General features: G+C 37.5%; 1 protein-coding gene across 7 annotated transcripts in view; it reads left to right on the forward strand.

Annotated features, from left to right (window-relative positions):
* Pard3 (par-3 family cell polarity regulator) overlaps positions 1-21,687 on the forward strand; it is a 636,430-nt gene that overhangs the window by 472,758 nt on the left and 141,985 nt on the right. For all 7 annotated transcript variants that reach the window (XM_042685969.1, XM_042685972.1, XM_042685970.1 and 4 more), the window contains one exon: positions 10,475-10,717. In XM_042685969.1, coding sequence (XP_042541903.1) covers positions 10,475-10,717 — 243 coding nt within the window. The remainder of the gene's footprint in view (positions 1-10,474; positions 10,718-21,687) is intronic.

Below are 21,687 nucleotides of genomic sequence, written 5' to 3' on the forward strand. Positions count from 1 at the left end.
ATCATTTAGATGGATGGTGAAAAATGACAGGTAGAAAGATAACCTGAAAGATGAAATATTAGCTCTCATATCTGGTCAAATTCCACAGCTCTCCAATTGTATTGCCCTCATATGTTATTCATTCTTTTAAATGAGAATTATACTGCTAACTGGCATGCATTTTGTAGTTGCTCAGCAAGTGATAGCATTACAATATTATTATCTCTAGCTACGTAGTAAGTTTTGTTCGGAAGTATTTTAAGGGCAGTGGAGATATGAGAAAGTTAATGAATTTCTTATGACTCCTTTCCAGCATATGAAAAATATTTACAGGTCTACTAAAGAAATACTTGACACTTTGCATTATTTGATGTTATAACTGCTCTTCAAAACCATGTTTTTCATGGTAGAATGTTGCACTAGCCAGGTTTTGAAGTGGCACACTCCCAATTCTTGTTGTGGCATCCTGCAAGGCTGTGTGTCATTTCTATCTTCAGTGCCCTTTCCCTGTCATTCTCTCCCATTTCATAGCAGTTCTCAGTGTATGCTTTGGGTAGTTAAAGGTTTGATAAAGTCACTTTTGTCATCTCAGCTGGTGACTACTTTTTCAGCAAGTGATACTAAACGTTTACTGTGCCTTTTAGATTTCATATTATCATGCAAATGGAGATTGCTCTTTTTTTAGGGTGAACAGACTAATTTTATTTGAAACTGAAAAGAAAACCATGATAAAAAGCTTGGAGCTCTCCATCAAACAAGGGACCTCAAAGAGGAGTCCAGTGGAGTCCTTGCTGAGGGGGGGGGTTGTATAATATGGGGCTCCTCTGATAGCTTCTCGCATGGCTGTGTTCTGATTGTTTGATGGCTCCTGCTTTACCACCCTACCTCTTTTCATTGGTTGAGTGAGATTCAGGGCATTATAGGAGAAGGAGACATTTGAGAAATTCTATGATGAGACTGTTCTTTGAAAGTTAATCTTTTGGGCTGGGAATGTATCTCAGTGATACAGCATTTGCCTACGAAACTATTACTCAAAACTGAAAATTAACCTTCTGATGGAAATGATATTCTTTTGTGTCCCATCGCAGTTTTTTTCAGCTACTCCGACCTCTTGAATCCATTCAACAGGCCAGCTCCAATCCATGGGATTATTTCACCAAGATTTTTTTTATTATTATTATTTCATTTTGAGTAAAAATGAAGAAGAATTTTCTTTTTTTGGTCCGGTCGTGGAGCCTGAACTCTGGGCCTGGGTACTGTCCCTCAGCTCTTCAGCTCAAGGCCAGCACTCTACCACTTGAGCCACAGCGCCACTTCCGGCTTTTCCTTTTTGCTTATGTGGTGCTGAGGAATCGAACCCAGGGCCTCAAGCATGCAAGTCCAGCGCTCTACCACTGAGCCACCTTCCCAGCCCATGAACAAGAATTTTAAAGAAGTAGTTAATGTGCTTTGTGGAAGGTCACTACTTGGACTGATAGTAGGGGAAATGAAGCCTTGAGTGGAATATGTAGTTATAGCTGATGTGGTCGACAGAGGCTGAGGTAGGAAAGTGCAATTTGATGTCTGATGAGAGCTGTCCTGAGCATGCCTGGCATGTTTGAGTTGGAAATAATTTTAGGAGGCTTTCACATGGACAGAAGTACCCACATTCTGTGAGTAAAAACTGACTGTGAGACTGGGCACTGGTGATTCACACCTGTAATCCTAGATACTCTAGAGGCTGAGATCTGAGGATTGTGGTTTGAAACCAGGCTGGAGAATAAGTCCATGAGACTCTTGTCTCCAATAAACTACTCAGAAAAATCCAGAAGTGGCACTGTGGCTCAAGTGGTAGAGTGCTAGCCTTTAGTCAAAGAACTCAGGGACAGTGCCCAGGCCCAGAATTCAAGACCCAGGACAGGTAAAAAAATGAAAAAAATAAAAGTAAAAGAAAAAGGAGAAAAAAAGAAAGAAGGAAAGAAAGTGACCGAGAGAGGGTTTATGTATTTTGTTAGTAAGAAACTATTATATTTACTACCCAATATGAAAGACAGCTTTGTTATTTCACTGTGTTAAACATATACTATGTGAGCACATAACATTCCTAGAAAGAGATTATATACCTTTGTTAAAATAATATTTTTAATTTTCTGTAGATATGTGGAGGGGGGTGCACACGTGCAAGTGTGTGTGTGTGTGTGTGTGTGTGTGTGTGTGTGTGTGTATGTTTTACTTTGGGCCAAACCTAGGGCTGAGACACATGCTCTACCAGTTGAGCTATATCTCCAGCCTAGGATTTTTAATTAAAAACTATTAATGAGAGCTGAGAGTGTAGTTCATTATGGTAGAGAGCATGTCATTAGCATGTATAAAGGCCTTGAGTCCAAAGCCCCATAACAAGAAAGAAAACTAAGATAAGGGGGAAGTTGGAGGGAGAGAAGAGGGAAAGAAGGTAGTAAAGGCATAAGAGAGGCAGGGAGAAAGGGAAGGTAAGAGCGAGGAAGATAATTAAAGGCCAATTTCTATTATTGAAGTCTCTGTTTGGTGGTAGAGGTATTTTGTAAGGAACTAGTGATTTCAGTACAGCATTGATTTTCCGTCTGGAGGAGTTGGCCACTCAATAGTGGCTCCCATTCCTTGTAGCTTTTCTGGACATATAAAGACTATACTTCATAGTCACAAAAAGAATGCTTCTTTTTTCATTCTACTCTGCTGCAATTAGTGCTAAAAGCCATTTATTGTAAGAGCACAAATACTAATGAATAGAAATGTTACAAGAACAGAAGTCTTGTGTATTTTATCTTTTTTGTGCATCATCCATTTTAATTAGAGAAAGGGTGGTGAACACTGTGACAAGAGTCTGGAATTAAAATCATTAATTGATGTCAAGCTGAAGAGAGACTGTTAGTGTGAATTTAGTGACAGCAGGAAAGAAATTAACCTTATTACTTTATTTAGTATATTACATTATTTTGTGTATTATTTTCAATGCAACTTCAAGGCAACTTCATTATCATAATGGAAAAGACTTTTTAAAAATGTGTGAATATTTATGTTTGAGCAAACTGATAAGGTTCTTTACTAACTTAAAAAATCTGTATAGAAAGTTTGAATTTACTGTTTTGTGTTTTTTCTCAGTTTCAAGGACAAAAATCCATGATCTGATCCATCCATAATCCTCCCAGTTGGGAGCACTAATGTTAACCTCACAACAGTTCTCTTGTTTGGAGCTAGGAAGGATTCAGTGAGATGCATAAAGCAATAGATATTTATTTCTGTTGCTAAATTTGGGACTAATCCATTACTGTTTTCATTGCTAAGGGTTGGTCCAAGATAAATAGTGATGCATAGTGCTAGACCACAATCTGACTTCAGAAAAACTGGTGACTCCTGAATTTGAGAGGTTACTCATGACTTTGGGGTCACAGGGCTGTGTTTTCACAGCAGTGACTCTCTGTAACTAGAGAGCTGCATTGTACTCTTAAGAAAAGAAAAGAAAAGCCTCCCTAGGAGCTGTCTGCTGGTGGCTTGTGCCTGTAATCCTAGGTACTCAGGAGGCTGAAATCTGAGGCTCATGTTTCAAAGCCAGCCCAGGCAGGAAAATCCATGAAACTCACATCTCCAGTGAACCATCAAAAAGCCAGACCTGGATCTATGGCTCAAGTGGTCTAACACTAGCCTTGAGTAGAAAAGCTCAGGGACAGTGCCCAGGCCCTGAGTTACACACCCCAGGAACAGAATAAAAAAGCTTCTGCAGGAAACCATACAATTTGTATTAGGACACTGAAAATATTTTCTTCCCTGAACGATATATTAGTTTTCCTTCTGAAATGTTTCTCCACAAAGAGTGAAATTATGAAACATGTAAATGAAACCTTTTGGTAGTGTTTCAAAGTCCCTTTCAAAATATTGTGTAATAAACAAAACATTAAAGGGAGGGGAAATAAAGAGTATAATAAAGAGGTCAGGCATTGTGGAACATGCCGGTGGTCCCAGCTAGGTAGGATGTGGAGGGAGAAGGTGCTCACTTTGAGGCCAGCCCACAAAAATATTAGTGCAAGACTCCCTTTGTAAAACAAATTAAAAGCAACAGTGATGGGTGTGGCTCAGATAGTAGAGCAGTTGTCTAGCAATGAAAGGGTCCAAGTTTAATCCGTAGTACCACACAGGTATATTTTTTAAGTCACTTTGTCTCTTACTGATTTTATCTTAATGAACTCTCTAAAACTCACACAATTACAATGCATCTTGGTTTTTAAAATTAACTTTCCAGTGCCATTTGCACAGAAGGCTCCTTGGCGTTAACTTCCAGACTTGAAATGCACATCTGTTCAGGCTGAGAAGCAAAGTTACTGTCCTTTGCAGCAGCTAGCCCAGTGGCCATCAGGGATGATTCAGGGCTTTGATAAATTTGTTGTTATGGGTATAAGCTGCTTGTGTAAAGGTGGTATTTCAAAATAACTTTCTGAACTTTGGGATAAAATGTTTTGATGACAATGACATGAGCAATGAGAATATAGTTCCTTGAATTATTGGAATTTAGAATGAAAAATACAGTGTTTTATAAAAAATAGTGCACAGAGAATTGTGATGCTTATTAGATTTAAAATTCGTGGCAGTCAGTCTTCATATACACACCTAGGTAAAATAAAGGAATTGAGAACTGGGCTTCATGAACAGTGTTCTATGTGGCTTAGCTTTTCTTCAGAAAAATTGACCATCAATTGGCTTACGTTTTGTTGTCATTTGGAAAAAAGAACATTCACATCCAGACCCTATCAATAACATAATGAAGCTGATATACAGTAAGTATGAGGATAATTCTAGATGTGTGCCTATCTTGAGCTCTTCTCTTCTGGAAATCTCTCCTTAGCGGGCTACCCTTCCCCACCTGCTAGCTAGGTTATGGTCACTCTTCACATACTGTTTAGACATCTATAAATCAGTCTAAGCCACACTCCTTTGATTTTTTTGAAGGTTCTTTACATGCAAAATTTTTACCTTCATATAATTTGTGTGTATGCATGCGTATGTGTGTGCGAGTGCCAGTCCTGGGACTTGAACTCAGAGCCTGGACACTATCCCTGACTTTTTATGCTCAAGGCTAGTTAATTGAAGATCATAAATGAAAGTCATAGATGAAAGCCAACCTACATTGGCTGCAAACTGCAATACTTAGATCTCAGCCTTCTGAGTAGCTAAGATTACAGGTACGAGCCACCAGCACCAGCACCACATCCAAATTTTCTTAGTTTCCTAAAATTTAACTTCTGTGAATGCTCAAGATATTAACTATGATCACATGATGATCAGATGGTAACCAAATATAGTCCTAAAGTGGTTTGTCAGATAAGCTATAATTGAGGTTTAGAGCCAGGCATGGTGGTGCATGTCTGTAATCCCAGCTGAGGAATTATAGCAGAGGTGGAATCAGGAGGATCAAGAGTTCTAGTTCCAGTTCTTGGCTACAGAGCAAGACCCTATCTCCATCAATCAATAGATCTTTAGATTAAGGACTTTTCAGATTATAGCCCAGTAAGTTGAAGAAAAGACTTGTTTCTCTCTTTTGGCTAGGTTGTGGGGGGTTTTGTTGTTGTTTTCCCCTGACTTAATCCAGAGTCAAAAAGACAATTTGGTGCAAAGAATTAAATTCTCTGTCAATCATAAATACTTTTCATCATGGATAATCAGCTTTTTTAAGAACATCCCTGACTAATATAATAACTCTTTTTATTTATTTTATTTTATTTTATTTTTGTTGTTGGTTGTTGGGCCTGAATTCTGGCACTGTCCCTCAGCTCTTCAACTCAAGGCTAGCACTCTACCACTTAAGCCACAGCACCACTTTTGACTTTTTCTGCTTAGGTGGTGCTGAAGAATTAAACCCAGGGCCTCATGCTTGCAAGCACTCTACCATGGAGCCACCTTTCCAGCCCATTATAATTACTCTTAAATGGACAAATGATATATAGTTTTAAAATCTATAATTTTAGCTAAACTTGACACTATAATTTCTCATCTGTATTTCATTTACCAGAATCTAGAACTATTCTGACCAAAACTTCTTTTCAGTATTCTCTTGTACTAAGTAAGCACTGGTTCTCAACTAAGCAAGCAAGGTCCTCTGAGGGAGTTTGGGGGAATATGAAAGGATTTTTAGTTGTTCCCATGGCCTGAGGACATTGCTTGGTGATCTGCTGAACAGATCATGCATGCATTCCTGTGTGCCAACAGATAGCCTCTTCAGATACTGAGCTGTATCCAAACTGAGAATAAATTAGAAAATAATCCTTTTAGTAGCTACAAAAATATTGATGATATTTTAATAGGTATTTTTAAGCCTACGTATCTATTTTAGAAGAATGAGTCTTTCCCTCTATGAACATTCTCTCTCTGTTTTGTAATTAGTCTCATAGTCTTCGATTTCTTTCAGCAGCATTAGTTAGTTTTCAGCACTTGGATTCTTTCCATACTCATCTGTGTATATTTTTTTCCCCACTCAAGGTTAGTGCTGTGTGTGTGTGTGTGTGTGTGTGTGTGTGTGTGTGTGTGTGTGTGTGTGTGTGTGTGTGTGTGTGTGTGTGTAGGTTGATACCAAAGGAACTTGAATTCAGGGTCTTGAGCTCTTGCTTAGCTTTTTCCATTCAAGGCTGACGTATTTTTATGCTTATCTGTAAGTAAGTACTTAGTGTATTGATATTTATGTATCTCTGTGCTTTTTTAGTGATTGTATTGTTATGTATTTTAGCATTTTTGTGTTTATGGCTCTACATAGAAAATTCACTATAATTTTATGTGTTGATATTGTTTTCTGTGTCTACTGAACTTATTTATATCTCTAGAGGATATGTATAGATTCCTTGGATTTTCTGTGTTGAGTATATGGTCATCTGCAAATGAGGCCAGTCTGCCCTTCCTCCCTCCCTCCTTCTCTCCCTCCCTACCTCCCTCCCTCCTTCCCTCCCTCCTTCTTTCCTTCCTTCCCTTCTTCCCTCTTTTCCTACCTCTCCCTCTCTCTGTCTCTTTCATTTCCTCCCTCCTTTTCTTCCTTCCTTCCTTTCTTTCTTTCTTTCTTCCTTCCTTCCTTCCTTCCTTCCTTCCTTCCTTCCTTTCTCTCTTTCTTTCTTTTCTTCCTTCCTTCCTTCATTCCTTTCATTCTGTCTTTCTTCCCGTTTTTCTTTCTTTTCAGCCTGGGTGTTTTTCATTTCCTTGGGTAGGTTGTTGTACCACCTAGAACTATGTGGAATTACAGTGCACAGTGTATATGTCTTTAACCCACTTCTGATCCTGAGAGAAATCACCCAGTCATTCTCCATTATGGATTATAGAAACTCAAGGGGTTGGAAAATACTCTTTATTAATTTTAAGAAGTCCCACTCTATTTCTAACTTTTTTAGGTTTTTTTTTTTTAATCAGGATCTATGTTGACTTTGTCAAATGACTTTCTATATCAATTGATATACATGTAACATTTCTTGTTTAGCTTGTTGAATGGTAGACTGAGTGACCAAATTTTACATATTAACTAAGCTCACATTCTTGCAATAAATAGCATTGGTTATGATTTAGAATTGATTTTCTGTGTTGTTGAATTCTGTTTACTAATATTTTCTTAAGGAAGTTTGCTGCTATGTTGATGAAGAATATTGATCCGTAGTTCTCTTTTGTCTTTTTCTTTGTGCTGTTTTCATTGGACTCTGGTGTCTTTTCTGGATTCTTTGAATATATATTTATGTGTCACTTAAAAATTATAGAAAGACCACCTCAAACATTAAAAATAATCAGCAAATAACTTTGCCCAAAAACATTAAAGCCAGATGAAACTCTTGCTTTATAAAAGCAACATTTCCCTGCTTTCATTGACATTAACAATAATGCACTATTTTGTAATAAACATTTAATATCTAATAAATCTTTATAGGGTACGTTGTGATGTTTCAGTACAAAGGTGCATTGTGTAATGATCAAATGAGAGTAATTAGCATACTCAGCTCCTCAAACACTTATTCTTTGCAGTTGGAAGATTCAAAATCTTCTACTTGAGATCTCAATAATTTACTGCTAATTATGGTCATGAAACGATGCAGTAGGACACCAGTATCTACCTATTCCTCCTTTCTAATTATTATGTGGAGTACATTGGCCAACTTTTCACATTCTCCCTCCTCCCCTACCTTAGTCTCTGATAAACCACTGTTTATTTACTTCTATGAGATGAACATTTAAGAGGCTTTAAGGTTTAACTAGAAGATCTTTATCAGCAATATATCAAACAAAGGCCTAAAATCCAATATATACAAGGAGCTCAAGAAACTAACCCTTCCCAAACCTCATAAACTAATCACTAAATGGGCAAAGGAGTTAAGGAGACACTTCTCAGAAGAGGCAAGAATGGCAAAGAAGCTCATGAGGAAATGCTCATCATTGCTGACCATAAAAGAAATGCACATCAAAACAACACTGAGATACCATCTTACCCCAGTAAGATTGGCCAGCATTGTGAATTCAGACAACAAATATTCATGGTGCTGTGGAGAAAAAGGAACCCAACTGCACTGCACTGTTGGTGGGAATGTAAACTAGTACCATCACTCTAGAAAGCAGTCTGGAGGGTCTTCAAAAGACTTAAACATCATGAGCCAGGATATGATAAGGACACCTGCACATCCATGATATGGAAACAGCACAGATGCCCCACAAAAGATGAGTGGATCCAAAAAATGTGGTACCTATATACAGTGGAATTTTATACAACCATTAAAAAGAATAAAATAATGTCATTTGCAGGGAAATGGATGGAACTAGAACAAATCATGTTAAATGAGATAAGCCAAGATCAGAGAGACAAATGGCACATGTTCTGATATGCAGAAATTAGATCTAAAATGCACTGGAATATGACAAATCATACCAGATTCTAGATACTCACAGTGAGACCAAAAGAGGATACTCTTAGGAGAGAATCACAAAGGTGTGACCTATGCACCTCTTCATATTTACATAAAATAATGTGCATACTGAAACAAATTCCAAGATATGTAAACAAAAGATTTTTTTTTAGTTTTTAGTTTTTGATGATTCTGTCTTCTTTACCTCATATATGGTATATTCACGTGTAGATCTTCAGGAGGGTGGTGGGGAGGGCACAGAACTGGGGGGGGGGGGAAGTACAGCAGTGGAGCTCTCTGGACATTGATGAAAGTGAACAATACATCTCATCGGTGGAGATGGGGGCAGGGACTAACTGGGAGAAAATGAGGGAACAGATGACACTATATGAAAGGAAATGTACTCATTACCTGACTCATGTAATTGTAACCCCTCTGTTCATCACTTCTATAATAACAATAAAGTAAAATTTTTAAAAATGAAAAATTCTAAAAAAAAGTCTTTGAGATTTTATGGGATAAACTTTTAAGTTTCCATGTATAAACCAGATAGTGCAGGGTGTGTCTTTTTGTGTCAGGCTTATTTCACTTAACAAGTCTTGTTTCATCCACATCACAAATGACAGAATTTCATTCTTTTTTTTTTATAACCAATAAGTATTCACTTGTCTATATATACCATATTTTCTTGATCAGCTGCTGTTGGATACTTGGGCTGATCCATTCAAATTCTAACTCTTTGAGCAGTGCTACTATATATATATTTCTGAATTGAAGAGGACTTCGTCTGAAGGACTTCAACAAAATCTTAGTAAATTAAGCATATCTTCAGCAAAAATAGTTAGAAGATCTGTGCTTTGATTTAAAAGCAGACAAGTTTTATTTTAAAGTTTTTCTAGTTCATCCTGGTCGTGGTTGCACATACCTGCAATCCTAGTAACTTAGACTGGAGATTGTGGCTTGAAGCCAGCCTGGGTAGAAAAGGTGGTGAGATTCTTACCTCCAATTAACCACCAAAAGGCAATTGTAGAGCTATGGCTCAAGTAGTAGAATACCAAGCCTTATGTGAAATAGCCAAGGGAGATCATGGGCCCCTGAGTTCAAGCCCCAGTACCAGTACACACACACATTTTCCTAGTTCTGTATGGACCACATATGATTGAAACCAGTGTCACTAAACTGAGATCTTATTTTTTTGACATTAATGAAGAGTTACGGTGTGGATTCATGTTTAAGATTCATAGTATGCTTGATGCTTATGTTTTGTAATGACTAAGACACAAACTTAGTGTGCACACAAATTCATATACATATCAATTCTTATCCTAAAAATTCCTAAGTAATAACCAAGTAGATGCCAGAAACAACCTATATGTGGTGAATTTTTAATGTCATTTCCTAGGTAAGAATTTAAAATTATAATTTACATGATGATTCTGATATCTGATATGATCAATGTTAAACACCAAGGCATTACTTGATAACCTAAAATGTGTGTAGCATTTATACCACTGATTTTCCTGTATCTGCATGAATCAAATATTTTTTACCACATAGTCTGAGGAATATTTCTGTACATGGTTCTGAGAAGAGAAATAGTTTCTCTCATCTTTGATGTAATTTTACAGGATTCAAGCCAAAACTCGAGAATTTAGGGAGCGCCAGGCCCGAGAGCGTGACTATGCTGAAATCCAAGATTTCCATCGGACATTTGGCTGTGAAGATGAGTTGATGTACGGGGGAATGTCTTCCTATGAAGGCTCACTGGCACTCAGCACCAGACCCCAGAGCCCAAGAGAGGGTCACATGATGGACGCTTTGTACGCCCAGGTGAAGAAGCCATGGAATTCCAAAGCTTCACCTGCAGACAGGTAGGCTCCAGCAGTGGTTTCAGCATTGCTTCCCAAACAACTTTCTCATCATTTTTCACAAGGGGTAGATTGTTCTACAGTCTTCAAATCTGCCTGTTATTAATGGCATTTTAAAAAACTGCTGTGTCCCTAAGTCTTGAGTTGCACAAACTGAAGCCTAATGGAAAGAGCAGTAAGAGGTTTGGATAACTTTTCTAATGATTTCAACATATTTCATCTGCTCTTCAAATGGCTTTAAACCTGAGAAGCAACCTTTCTTTAGTTTATAATGCAAATAAAAAGCAAACTTGAAATTATGGCTCTTCTACTTAAGAAATATTTGCTCTTATTGCTGCTAGAGCCTCTAGCTGGAGTAATTAAATAGATGGAGAATGACATGATTTGTTCTAGTTATGATTTAGTAGGGCCACTTTTTTTAGCAGTGTAATTTTGTATTATGAAAGAATTACTAAATGAGAAACACTACATCTTGCCTACAAATTGCTTGTTAATAATCTCAGGTCTGAATTATGTTTATCCAAATAGCACCAGCACATTGTTGACTATGCTTTCATAGCTATAAAAATGTAAGTAGACATGGCTACATATTTGTTGATTACATACTTAATAATGGCTACATCATATTAGGCTATATATTTATATAAATGGCTAAATTTCAACTGAAACCATCTTAAACAGATCTTTTCCTACCATTTCACTTATATATGCAAGCACCATATGGAGTTTAGCATGTGAATAAAATCTTAGTAATTTCCTTTCATATCAAATATGTGTATGGCATTGTCATAAACAATATACTAATTATGTTTCAAATGTCGCTTGTATATGGGAGCTGGCCTTGTGCATTATAAATGGTTTCACTTAAAAGCCGTGGCTCTCAGGCAGCACTGTGGTTCAGGACCGCCTGAAGGGCTCTGTAAAATACTGATTGACTTCTCCACTAGAATCTTGATCTGTTGATCCATAGGCTGCTGGTGGAGCCAGAAAAGTACATTTCTTACAAATGGCCAGGTTTAATGCTGGTGCTGTTAGCCCTCCTGGAAGCTTCTGGTTATGGACTCTCCTCAAACAAAAGATGTACTAGATTAATTTTGTCTGTGGCTTCCAGATTTACTTGGTTTGTTGCAATTTTGCAAGCAGTCTATATTTTAGTTACTGACTTCTATTTCTAATGTAAGTTTACAAATGTAACAAATGATCTCAGACAAGCAGAAAGGAAACAAAACAAAGTAGCACAGGAAGAAGCAGATCCAAAGGAAAACTCTGTTCAGATTATTGTGGTAGAATTTCCTGTAGTTGTGTTTTACACATTCTTTATGGTAGTAGAATATCTCTTTGATGTTGACTGTTAGGAGTGAGGAAGGTAACAGTTGGCTTGAGGTTTATTTAAGCCCATGTGTTGTGATCATCTACAAGTTTTACATACTTACTAACTAAAGATATGTCAGTGCTCAAAGGAAGAAATCATTATCAGTGACAGTGACATTTTCTTTGAAAGCTTTTTACTTGCTTTCAGCTGCATTTGTGAAAGCTGCTTGTGGAAGGTCAGACAGCATTTGAAGGCCATAAATGACTCATTGTAAGTCCTCCCGGCCCTGAGCAGACACATGGGCCTTGCTTGTTACTAACTTCTGAAGGAACTGAAAAGAAAATCAGTCAATGTGTCATTGGTTGGTCAGAGCTGAGGTCAGAGGGATCTCTTGGCTCCCCAAGACAGGAAATGGCTGCAGAGGGCTAGAGATGAGCATCAAGTGGTAAGGTGCCTCCCTACTCATCTCGAGGCTCTGAGTTCAAACCCAGAGCCCCCTACACCCCCTCACCCCCCAACAAGAAGGTTACTTTAAAGTCTAGTGTTCTATGAGAATCTTAGTCTCTCCTGGAGATTTTTGATCATTTTTCTGAGGGTTTAACATGCTCAGAACCCTCTCCCTGCCCAGGGTTTCTACACTGCACCATGCTAACTCAGACAATCTCCTCACTCATTGCCATCAAAAGCCCACTCAGCAAAACACCCCAGGGGAGACTTTGGTCATGGAGGACAACTCAAAATTATATCTTCGACCTCACTATCTTCAAAAGCATATCTGTTCCCCTTACCCAGAACATTAAAACTCATCTTTTGTTAAAATAAAAAGATTAAAGCAACTTCAGTTTTCTTGTTTCTAAGAGAATAAGATATCCAGTAAACAATGAATTTGTGATAAAAAAAAAAAACAAATGAATGTGATTTAAAAAAACTTAAATTTTCTCAAAATAAAATTCAAAGCAGGAATTATATGTACCCCTCTCCCTCCCACACAGGGAACAGTGTTACTAATGGAAAAAGGAAATTATTCTACCTGTCAGGTACTTCTTCACCTGCTCATCTTTGAATTTTGTTTGGGGGAAAAAAATAACTATCACCTCTGCTGTCTTTTATTGTTTAAGAAGAAGCTTTCAAAAAGTGTTTTTCAGACTTAGTGTTAAAAACTTATGTTGTTAATCTCTTATACTGTGGTATTGCTTTAAATTGCTTTGATTACATGTTACCCAAACATGTATAAAATAGGTTGAAATTGCTTCTGTATATAACCAATCTACAACTATAAAATGAAACATCTTGACGAAGTTAAATACAAACAGAATGACAAGCCATTGTGTTCAGATGAACGTTTATTTAATGCAGCTTATACTTTATTGTTAGAATCTATACTGTTTTGCAAATCATGAAAGTGGTAGCTACTATATGACAAGGTTCATTTGCAGTAGGCTTTATGTCCTACCTCCAGTGAACTATGTGCTGATTCAGTTCACTAATTACTTACCTCCAAATTTTGCATTCTTTGTTGTGTTTATGTCGAACTGTCTTTGGCCTTACTCATTATAGAGATGCAACCCTTATACATAAAGTGCAGCTTGCTTTTGACAACATTAAACTGAGCAGTGGAAGTAGCATTTCTTGGTGCCTTCATACTTGGAAACTTAAATTCATACAATTAAATAACCTACTTGTAGACAATCTAGAATATGCTTATTATCTTAAAAGATTAACCATCCTAATGGAAGCAGAAATGTTGAAACTCCTTAGAGATTATTTCCTGTGCGAACAATATGCAAATTCATATTAACTGACTAAATGTCACTAAAATTTGCTGTGGATGTTGAATGAACTTTATTATTCAAATTTTTTTTGCGATTCATGAGGCTATATACAATATATGGAGTTGATCATCTAAAGTGCAGCATATGTCTCTTTATCTGCATCTGTCTCTTCTCAATGAGAAAACAGCTTATAGAATTTACTTATTTTGCTCGACTATATAGCATAATATGAGGGTTTTGTAGTCCCACAATGAAGCAACCAAGGGTAACTTGGTAATTCTATGATTTTTGACATCAAAACAGGCAACATGCTCTCCATTTCCACATTTTATTTATAAAATGACACCATGCTGTGTCTAGAAATATTTTCGTGCTTTTTTTGTTTTATTACCATGAACTTAGTATGTGCTTTAGCCAGAGTTCGTTGCTATTTGTTAGTGTCCTTGGTAACATTTTAACTTTTCATTTTGGATGGATGCTAAAGAAAGGCAACACTACATCCTGAGTTTTCTCTGAAAACTGAACCTCCCAAATCAGAAATGGTGTAGTTACTTGTTACAACCAGAGGCCTCACCAATGTATCCAACAGTAAATGATTCCAAATCATCTATATCTTTGACATAAGAGCACTTCCTGTCTTAGCTGGTTGGAAATCCAGCAATTGATACAGTGCTTGCTCTCCATGATTCTGTATTTCTCCACAGTGGAAGACACTATCACTTGCCTGCCCAATACTTCTCCTTCGCTTCCGCTTTTTATTTTTTATTATCTTTTAATACTGGGATTTGAAATGCTGAGTAACTACTGTACCACTTGGGTTAAACATCAGACCTTTCTTGCTTTAGTCATTTTTCAGATAAGGCCTCATAGTTTTGCCAGGGCTGGCCATGCATAGACAATTCTGCTATAAAGGAAGCTGAGTGTAACATACTAGAACAAAACTATAGAACCTGCTCACCTGACTTTGTTCTTGGCCTTTTCCATCATGCACTGTATAAGCTCTGTTAACTTTATCTGTAAAAAGGGGGTAATAATGGTCCCCATCTCATCAGGCTTTGGGGAGGATTAACTATATTAATTTTTGTGCCTGGTCCCCAAGAAGCATGGTTCCAGAATTTGCTGTACAGTTGTGAGTTGGGAGAAGAGCTTTTTCTCCTAGAACAGTATTGATATCCCCACATGCATGCAGAAAACAAGAACAAGGATTAACAGAAAAGTGAATAAATACTCTGAGTCTTTATTAGTAAGCAAATAGAAAAGTATGAGGATATGTTTCTGTTGATAATGCTTAAGTTGTTAAATTGCTCAATCTCTGTGTCTTCTCCATAAACCACATATCAGGAGCAGTTTCTCCTAAACTTAGGCCTCACTGGCTTCAGCATGAAGTATTTCTTTTTGCCCCAACAGTGTAAATAGTTGGATTAAAGTATTTGCTGGAGACCTGTGACACATCATCTGAGAGGGGAGTGGAGGGATGGTGTTGTAAGAACACAGCGTCTCTCACTCAACTTCACTTTCTCCTTTGAGGATTTGGAAGTCCCATCCCCTGCCATAGTTGTAGGGCTTGAACTTGGGCCTGGGAGCTGTCCCTGGGCTTTTCTGTTCCAGAGCTCTACTACTTTGAGCCACAGATCTACTTCCAATTTTCTTGTGGTTAATTGGAGATAAGAGTCTCACAGACTTTCCTGCCTGGGCTAGCTTCTAACTGCAATCCTCAAATTTCCGTTTCCTGAATAGCTAGGTTTACAGGCATGTGCTACTAGCACCTGGCTTGATTTGAAAGTCTTCATTGTGCACTAGTGTGTAATTACTACCTATTCCCAGCTTACACAGCTCCCAGTAAGAGGAAAGCTTGGACTTCTCAAACGTCATCTATGTTTTGTTCCTGCTGGGGCTGACAAACAAAAGTCTGCATCCTAAGGCCCATAACAGTGTATGATACTGTGTGGATCTGCAATGCGGTTCACAAAGGCTTGTGAAAGCCTTGGTTTCCAGAGCATGGCGCTAGTGGGAAGAGGTAGACCCTTAAAGACATAGGATTGAAACCTCTGAAACTAAGAGCCATACTAAACCTCTTCTCCTTGTAAGCTGATAATTAACTTCTTACTATTATTATAATAATGCAAAACTAACAGAGGCTGAATTCAGGAACAGTAGATTTTTCAAGTTGAGGCTGTATAAAAAGAACCTAGAGTGAGTGCTTTTCTCTAAACAGTCCCAAAGGGCCCCTCCCAAATATCCTGACCTATATTGTCAATTACTAGAAATGGCTGAGGATTGGAAGCTCATAGTTTTAGCAAACACCCCAGTTAATTTTAGTGCAACTGGTCTATCCATACTTGAAAAGCAATACTCTGTGTGTGTGTGTGTGTGTGTGTGTGTGTGTGTGTGTGTGTGTGTGTGTGTGTGTGTGTGTGTGTGTGTGTACTGGTACTCGGCTTGAACTCAGTAGTGCTATCCCTTAGTTTTTTCACTGGGAGTTGGCACTCTACCATTTTACCCACAACTTCACTTCTAGCTTTTTGGTGGTTAATTGGAGATAAGAATCTTATGAACTTTCCTGCTCAGACTGGCTTCGAAGGATAATCCTCAGATCTTAGCCTCCTGAGTAGCTAGGATTATAAGCAAGAATGGTGAAAAACATTACTCTTACACTAGTGAAAAGAAAAAGCAAAAAATGGAAACTCCATTATATGAATTATTTTATTAAGATCTGCTTGCTGTGAGCGGTGAAATAATCTGTGACTTTCATTAGAGCTTTATTCTGGCATTCCTGATGTAGATATTTTACTTTTTAAAAATGCATATCGTGTTACCCCTAAACATCAATACCAAAAAGTTTCTTTGATGTAAATGACACAATTCTAACTTAGAAAGTTCAGAGTGCTTTGAATTCTAACAAAAGCATGAAGAAATCTTGACCAATAATTTTTTTACTTAAGGACACCATGCAATTTGTATTTTTATGTCCAGACACCAGAAGCTATACTTAAAAACTCCCCAGAAAGACAGCTCTAATGGACATTTGCTGTCACTATGCAATCATTTGCCACCAAGAGTGTATTGTCCTCAAATATAATTGAAATAAAATAGGAACTGTGCTGCTATAAACCTAAATAGCAAGAAAATAGTAGGCTGGACTCCCCATGCTTGCTGAGGGCACCTTAATGGAAGCATAAATACCATAATCAGATGCTTTTTGCATGCGTTTTGCCACTAAAGGGAAAATGTCGATTTTAAAAGAAAAGACCTCTGTGAACTTGTTTTTTCCCCATAAGAAATGGAATCCAGCGGTGTCAAAACGAACTCTGACAAACAGAACAAAACTAATTTTCTTAGATACAGGCAGTTATTAAACATGTGCTCCTTTTAAAACATTGGGTCATATAACAAAGCTCTATTTGCTATTCAAAAAGTCAAATGGCAGTTTACTTCCATTTACTTAATATTATTTATCTGGGTTTTTCTTCAAATGTGAGACAGTAGTTCTGGAAGGTAGCAGATCTCACTGGCATGTGAGTTTTGCAGGTTGTTGACATTGCTAATTTGGGTGATCTGTCCAGCTGGGTGCATCTCCATGCCCTTGCCATTGGTCCATTTCTGATGTGGCCCAGCAAGCAACCATCTTTCCCTCACAGCTCCCTTTCAAATTCCACTCAACTCCAGAGCCATAGCCTATCCATGTCTTCAGAGGAGTACTTCACACCTGACAAGGCTGATGATCCCTAGCCCTACCAGCTAGCCAGCTCTGAGAGCAGCCCCTATATCCTAGCCCTTTCCCTGAAGGAGCTTGCTTGGAAGACAAAGAAGGAGCCATGTGTTGATGGATGCAGGTGGCTTCTAGAAGCTGGAATAGACAAACAAATAGATTTACCAGAGCCTTTGGAAGGATGCAACCCACACCATCACCTTTAGTTTAGTCCTGTGAAACCACTTTCAACTGTGATATGTGTATTGTTTTTGTGGTTAAGTTGTCATAGCACCCATTGTATATCAGCAATGCTTTCCAATCTTCCTCACTCTGTGGCATTGCTGAAACTCTGTCCTCTGAATTCTTGTGCTGCTTTCTCTTGCTTCCTTCTCCCTTTCTATCTATCCTGTCTCTTTAACTAGCTTTCTCCTTAAACTGTAGATTCCCTAGAACCATAGCCTGGGATCACTACTGTGTCCCTCTGTTGTTCCTGGCTAAGGTTTTGCTTGTTGAAGCCACTGTGTCTGCACTGCCCAGCCTTTTTCTGGGATCTTCAGCATGCCCAGGTAGAAATACACCTGCTTTCTATGTCCCTCAGGCACCCAAACTCAACCTTGCTAAATCCTAATTCATAGCTGAGCAAATGGTATGTGCTTGTAATCCAGTTATATAGGAGGAAGAGGGCAATAAGTTCATGAGTTTGAGGCCATCCTGGACAAAGATGACAAAGATAGTAAGATCCTATTTCATCCTGGTCTGGAATTGCCTATGTAAAGTAGAATAGGACTCATTACCTTGCCCATGTAATTGTAACCCCTCTGTATGGTATTTTCACAATAAAAAAATAAAATAAAATAGGACTGTTTCATATCCATGCTTAAAAACGAACTAATAGCTGGCTCATCATCTCCAGAATGCAGTAGGAGCCCATCTCCCAGCTCATCTTCCATCCCATCATCTTCTGTCCAACTTGGCCAAGAATCAATCTAAAAGTACAACTCCAACTTCATCAAATACATGTGTGAACTGAACAGCTTTTTTATTTGGTGTTACAAGCTCTACAAATGTTTAGTTTTGGTGGGGAAAAGCAAGCCATCACCATTCATTAAGATGTTCTAATATAGTTAGAGAGGCAGAAATTAAATTCAAGGCTGAGGTGACATAAACAATAGAGCAAATGAAATCTTCAAGTAATGAAGCTATAAATAAGGTCACGGCTAATTTTAAAGACTTCTTGTTTAATTCTTTTTTGCTGATTAACATTGCTTGAAACCACAATTTGTTTGTAGAAGTAATGTGTAATGGGGTTTGTTTATTTATATCTTTATTTTAGCCGTGGGGAAAGTTTAAATATTCTGTGGAAATATGAGGCTAAACTAAATCTATTTTAGACTTTGGTAGTTATCGGGCTATTAAGCCCCCAGCAGAGGCATTTGCTTTTTGTTTTAGTGGGTTTTTTTTTCCCTGCACAAAGCACTGAACTTTTGGGTCTTTGACAATGAGCTAACTATGCTGATGTGGCCAAAATGTCTGTGAGCTGCTGAGTAACTTTGCCAATATTCCTGCTTTACATGAAGTTTAGCCCAATAGCTTATATTTTTGATGAAGCTGCCCACTTGTCCTATACCTTCCATAGTCCAAACCCACAGCTTCTAATGTCAATCTTAATAGTATTTAGTGATCTTCAGTCGGTATTATTTTCTTTTTTTTCCCCTGCATAACAATGAAATATCAATCCACTATTAATATAAATTCATGAGGATTTGTGGAGCCCTGTTGTGAGATGCATTTTCAGCTTCTTGGAAGACCTTTTTCTAGCTCTGAATCTGCAATCCGTTTTTAAATTAACTTCCCAGATGTTGAGAGCTTTTCCCCTGGGCACCCTAATTCTTCAGTGTGGATAACTATTTGGTTATTTTTGATTTTTTTCCCGTCATTCTTTCCTCATTGATGGATGTTGTATAACTGGAGGAAAAGTACTACTTGATTTTAAAAAGATACAATTTGTTTTTCTGTTTTCCCACTGAGGACATGGTTGAGCTTCCTCCTTTACTCTGGTCAGTGTATATATGAAATGTGAAAAATTATGAGCTCTTTAGATTAGGTAAGTCACATGTTCAATAGATATGCTGTATCTATTCAAGGAAGCATTTGGCATTGCATAAAATGAATTTAAATGGTAGAATAAATTAATGTTCTATTACATAGAAGAGTGTACATTTCTACACAATAAATATTTCTAAATTGAATTTTCCCTATTAAGATTTCCTTATTTTCATTATTACTTTTACTCCTTAGTTTATCAGGGGTTACATATCATTGAGTTCTTTAGGAATACAATAGATATTACCAAGATAATTCATTTTGGTGGGGAGGATGGCACTTTCAGTGTAACTTTGTTAATAACTATAATATGAGTTGTTTATAACCATAAATATGAGTTGAATAAATGGGCCAGAACCTCAGTGCAGCATCTTCATTACATTTGACTTAACTGAAGTTCTTGCTTATCTTCCCTAGAGGACTGCCTGGTTCAATCCAGGTTCAGGGAAGGAGACTTCGCAAGGGATTGAGCTGGGCAGGATTTAGGACAAACGCAAGAGCACAAGGCCATGGAGACCAGCCCAAAGCAAAAGTTGTAAAGTGCATATGAAATGATCAATACTAGCTTCAGGGTATAGAGGATTTCCTGGATATGTGTGAATTGTGAATTTAGGCCAAAACCACGTTTACTTCTTAGACAGTTGTAATTCTAAAGCAAGAGAAGTTGGAGTAGGCTTTGCTCCCCTCACCCCCGTAACAACTTTGCAACAGCAAATAAAACAGAGGGTAAACAAACTGATTCTTATACTTCTTTTCTTTTTTCATTTAATGATACTACCAGTGTTTGAACTCAGGACCTCATACTTACTGGCTTGCTTGCTCATTGGTTTTCCACCACTTGAGTCATCCATCCATATGATGCACTTTAATCAAATTCACCCTTCTACTAGTTTCTTACTTCCTTTCCCATTAAAAATTTTTGAATGTTTCACTATTTCATTTTCATAAATATGTATAAAGTACTTTTTCCTTCCTTTGTCCCTCTCTTTTCATACTTTCAGTGCTACCCACCCCCAAATAGTATATATTTCACATTTCTGACATTCATTTTTAAGGACTATATTCAGCATATGGGAAAGCACATGTGGTATTTGTCTTTCTGTACCAGGCTTATTACAGTTTTAACGCAATGATCTCCAGTTCTATACATCCAGTTTCCTGCAAATGATATAGTTTCATTTTTTTTTATGGCTGAATAATACTCTGTTACATATATAGACCTCATTTTCTTTATTCATTCATCAGTTAACCAGTACTAGGCCGATTCCATATTTGGCTATTGTGAATAGTACTTCTGTAAACATGAGTATGCAGATATTTTGATTATATATTGGCTTACATTTCTTCCAATAATATGCCCAAGAGTAGAGTATTACAAAATTATATAGTAGTTCTGGATGCACTAATTTACACTTCCGGTCTCACTATATAAGGTGGTGTATGCACCTCCTTTCACCCCCGCCCCGCCCAAGCAGCATGTGTTTTTATCACTGACTAAAGTGAGATGTTAATGTAGCTTTGAATTATTTCCTATTTCCCTTACATCTAAAGATATTGAATTTCTTCGTGTCTTTATTAGACATTTGTACTTCTTTTGAAAACCATTCATTTGCTCATTTATTAGCTGGCTTACTTTTTCTTTTGATGTTTAAGTTTCAGAGCTCTTTATATATTCTGATTATTAGTCCTTTATATGATGAGTAACTGGCAAAGATTTTCTTCTACAGGAATTTTTGTTTCTATTCATTGTTTCCTTTGCTGTGCAGAAGCTTTTTACTTTGCTGCAATCCCATTTTGAAATTATTTTTTCACTCTTTTTTTATTGTTAATGTGATACACAGAGGGGTTACAGCTACAGAAGTAAGACAATAAGTACATTTCTTGTCAAACTTGTTACCCCTTCCCTCATTTTTCTCCTACTTGGTCTTCTATTCAGAAAAGTGTTACCTGTGCCTGTACTTTTTCTCTGTATGATTTTTTCCTAGCAGTTTCAAAGTTTCAGGTCTTACGTGAAGTTCTTTGATCCATTTTGAGTTAATTTTTGGACAGTGTGAGGGATAGCAGTCTAGTTTTAGTGTCTGACATGTGGATATCC

This window comes from Dipodomys spectabilis, unplaced genomic scaffold, assembly GCF_019054845.1.
Source record: "Dipodomys spectabilis isolate Male_0828 unplaced genomic scaffold, ASM1905484v1 ptg000096l, whole genome shotgun sequence".
Classification (NCBI taxonomy): domain Eukaryota; kingdom Metazoa; phylum Chordata; class Mammalia; order Rodentia; family Heteromyidae; genus Dipodomys; species Dipodomys spectabilis.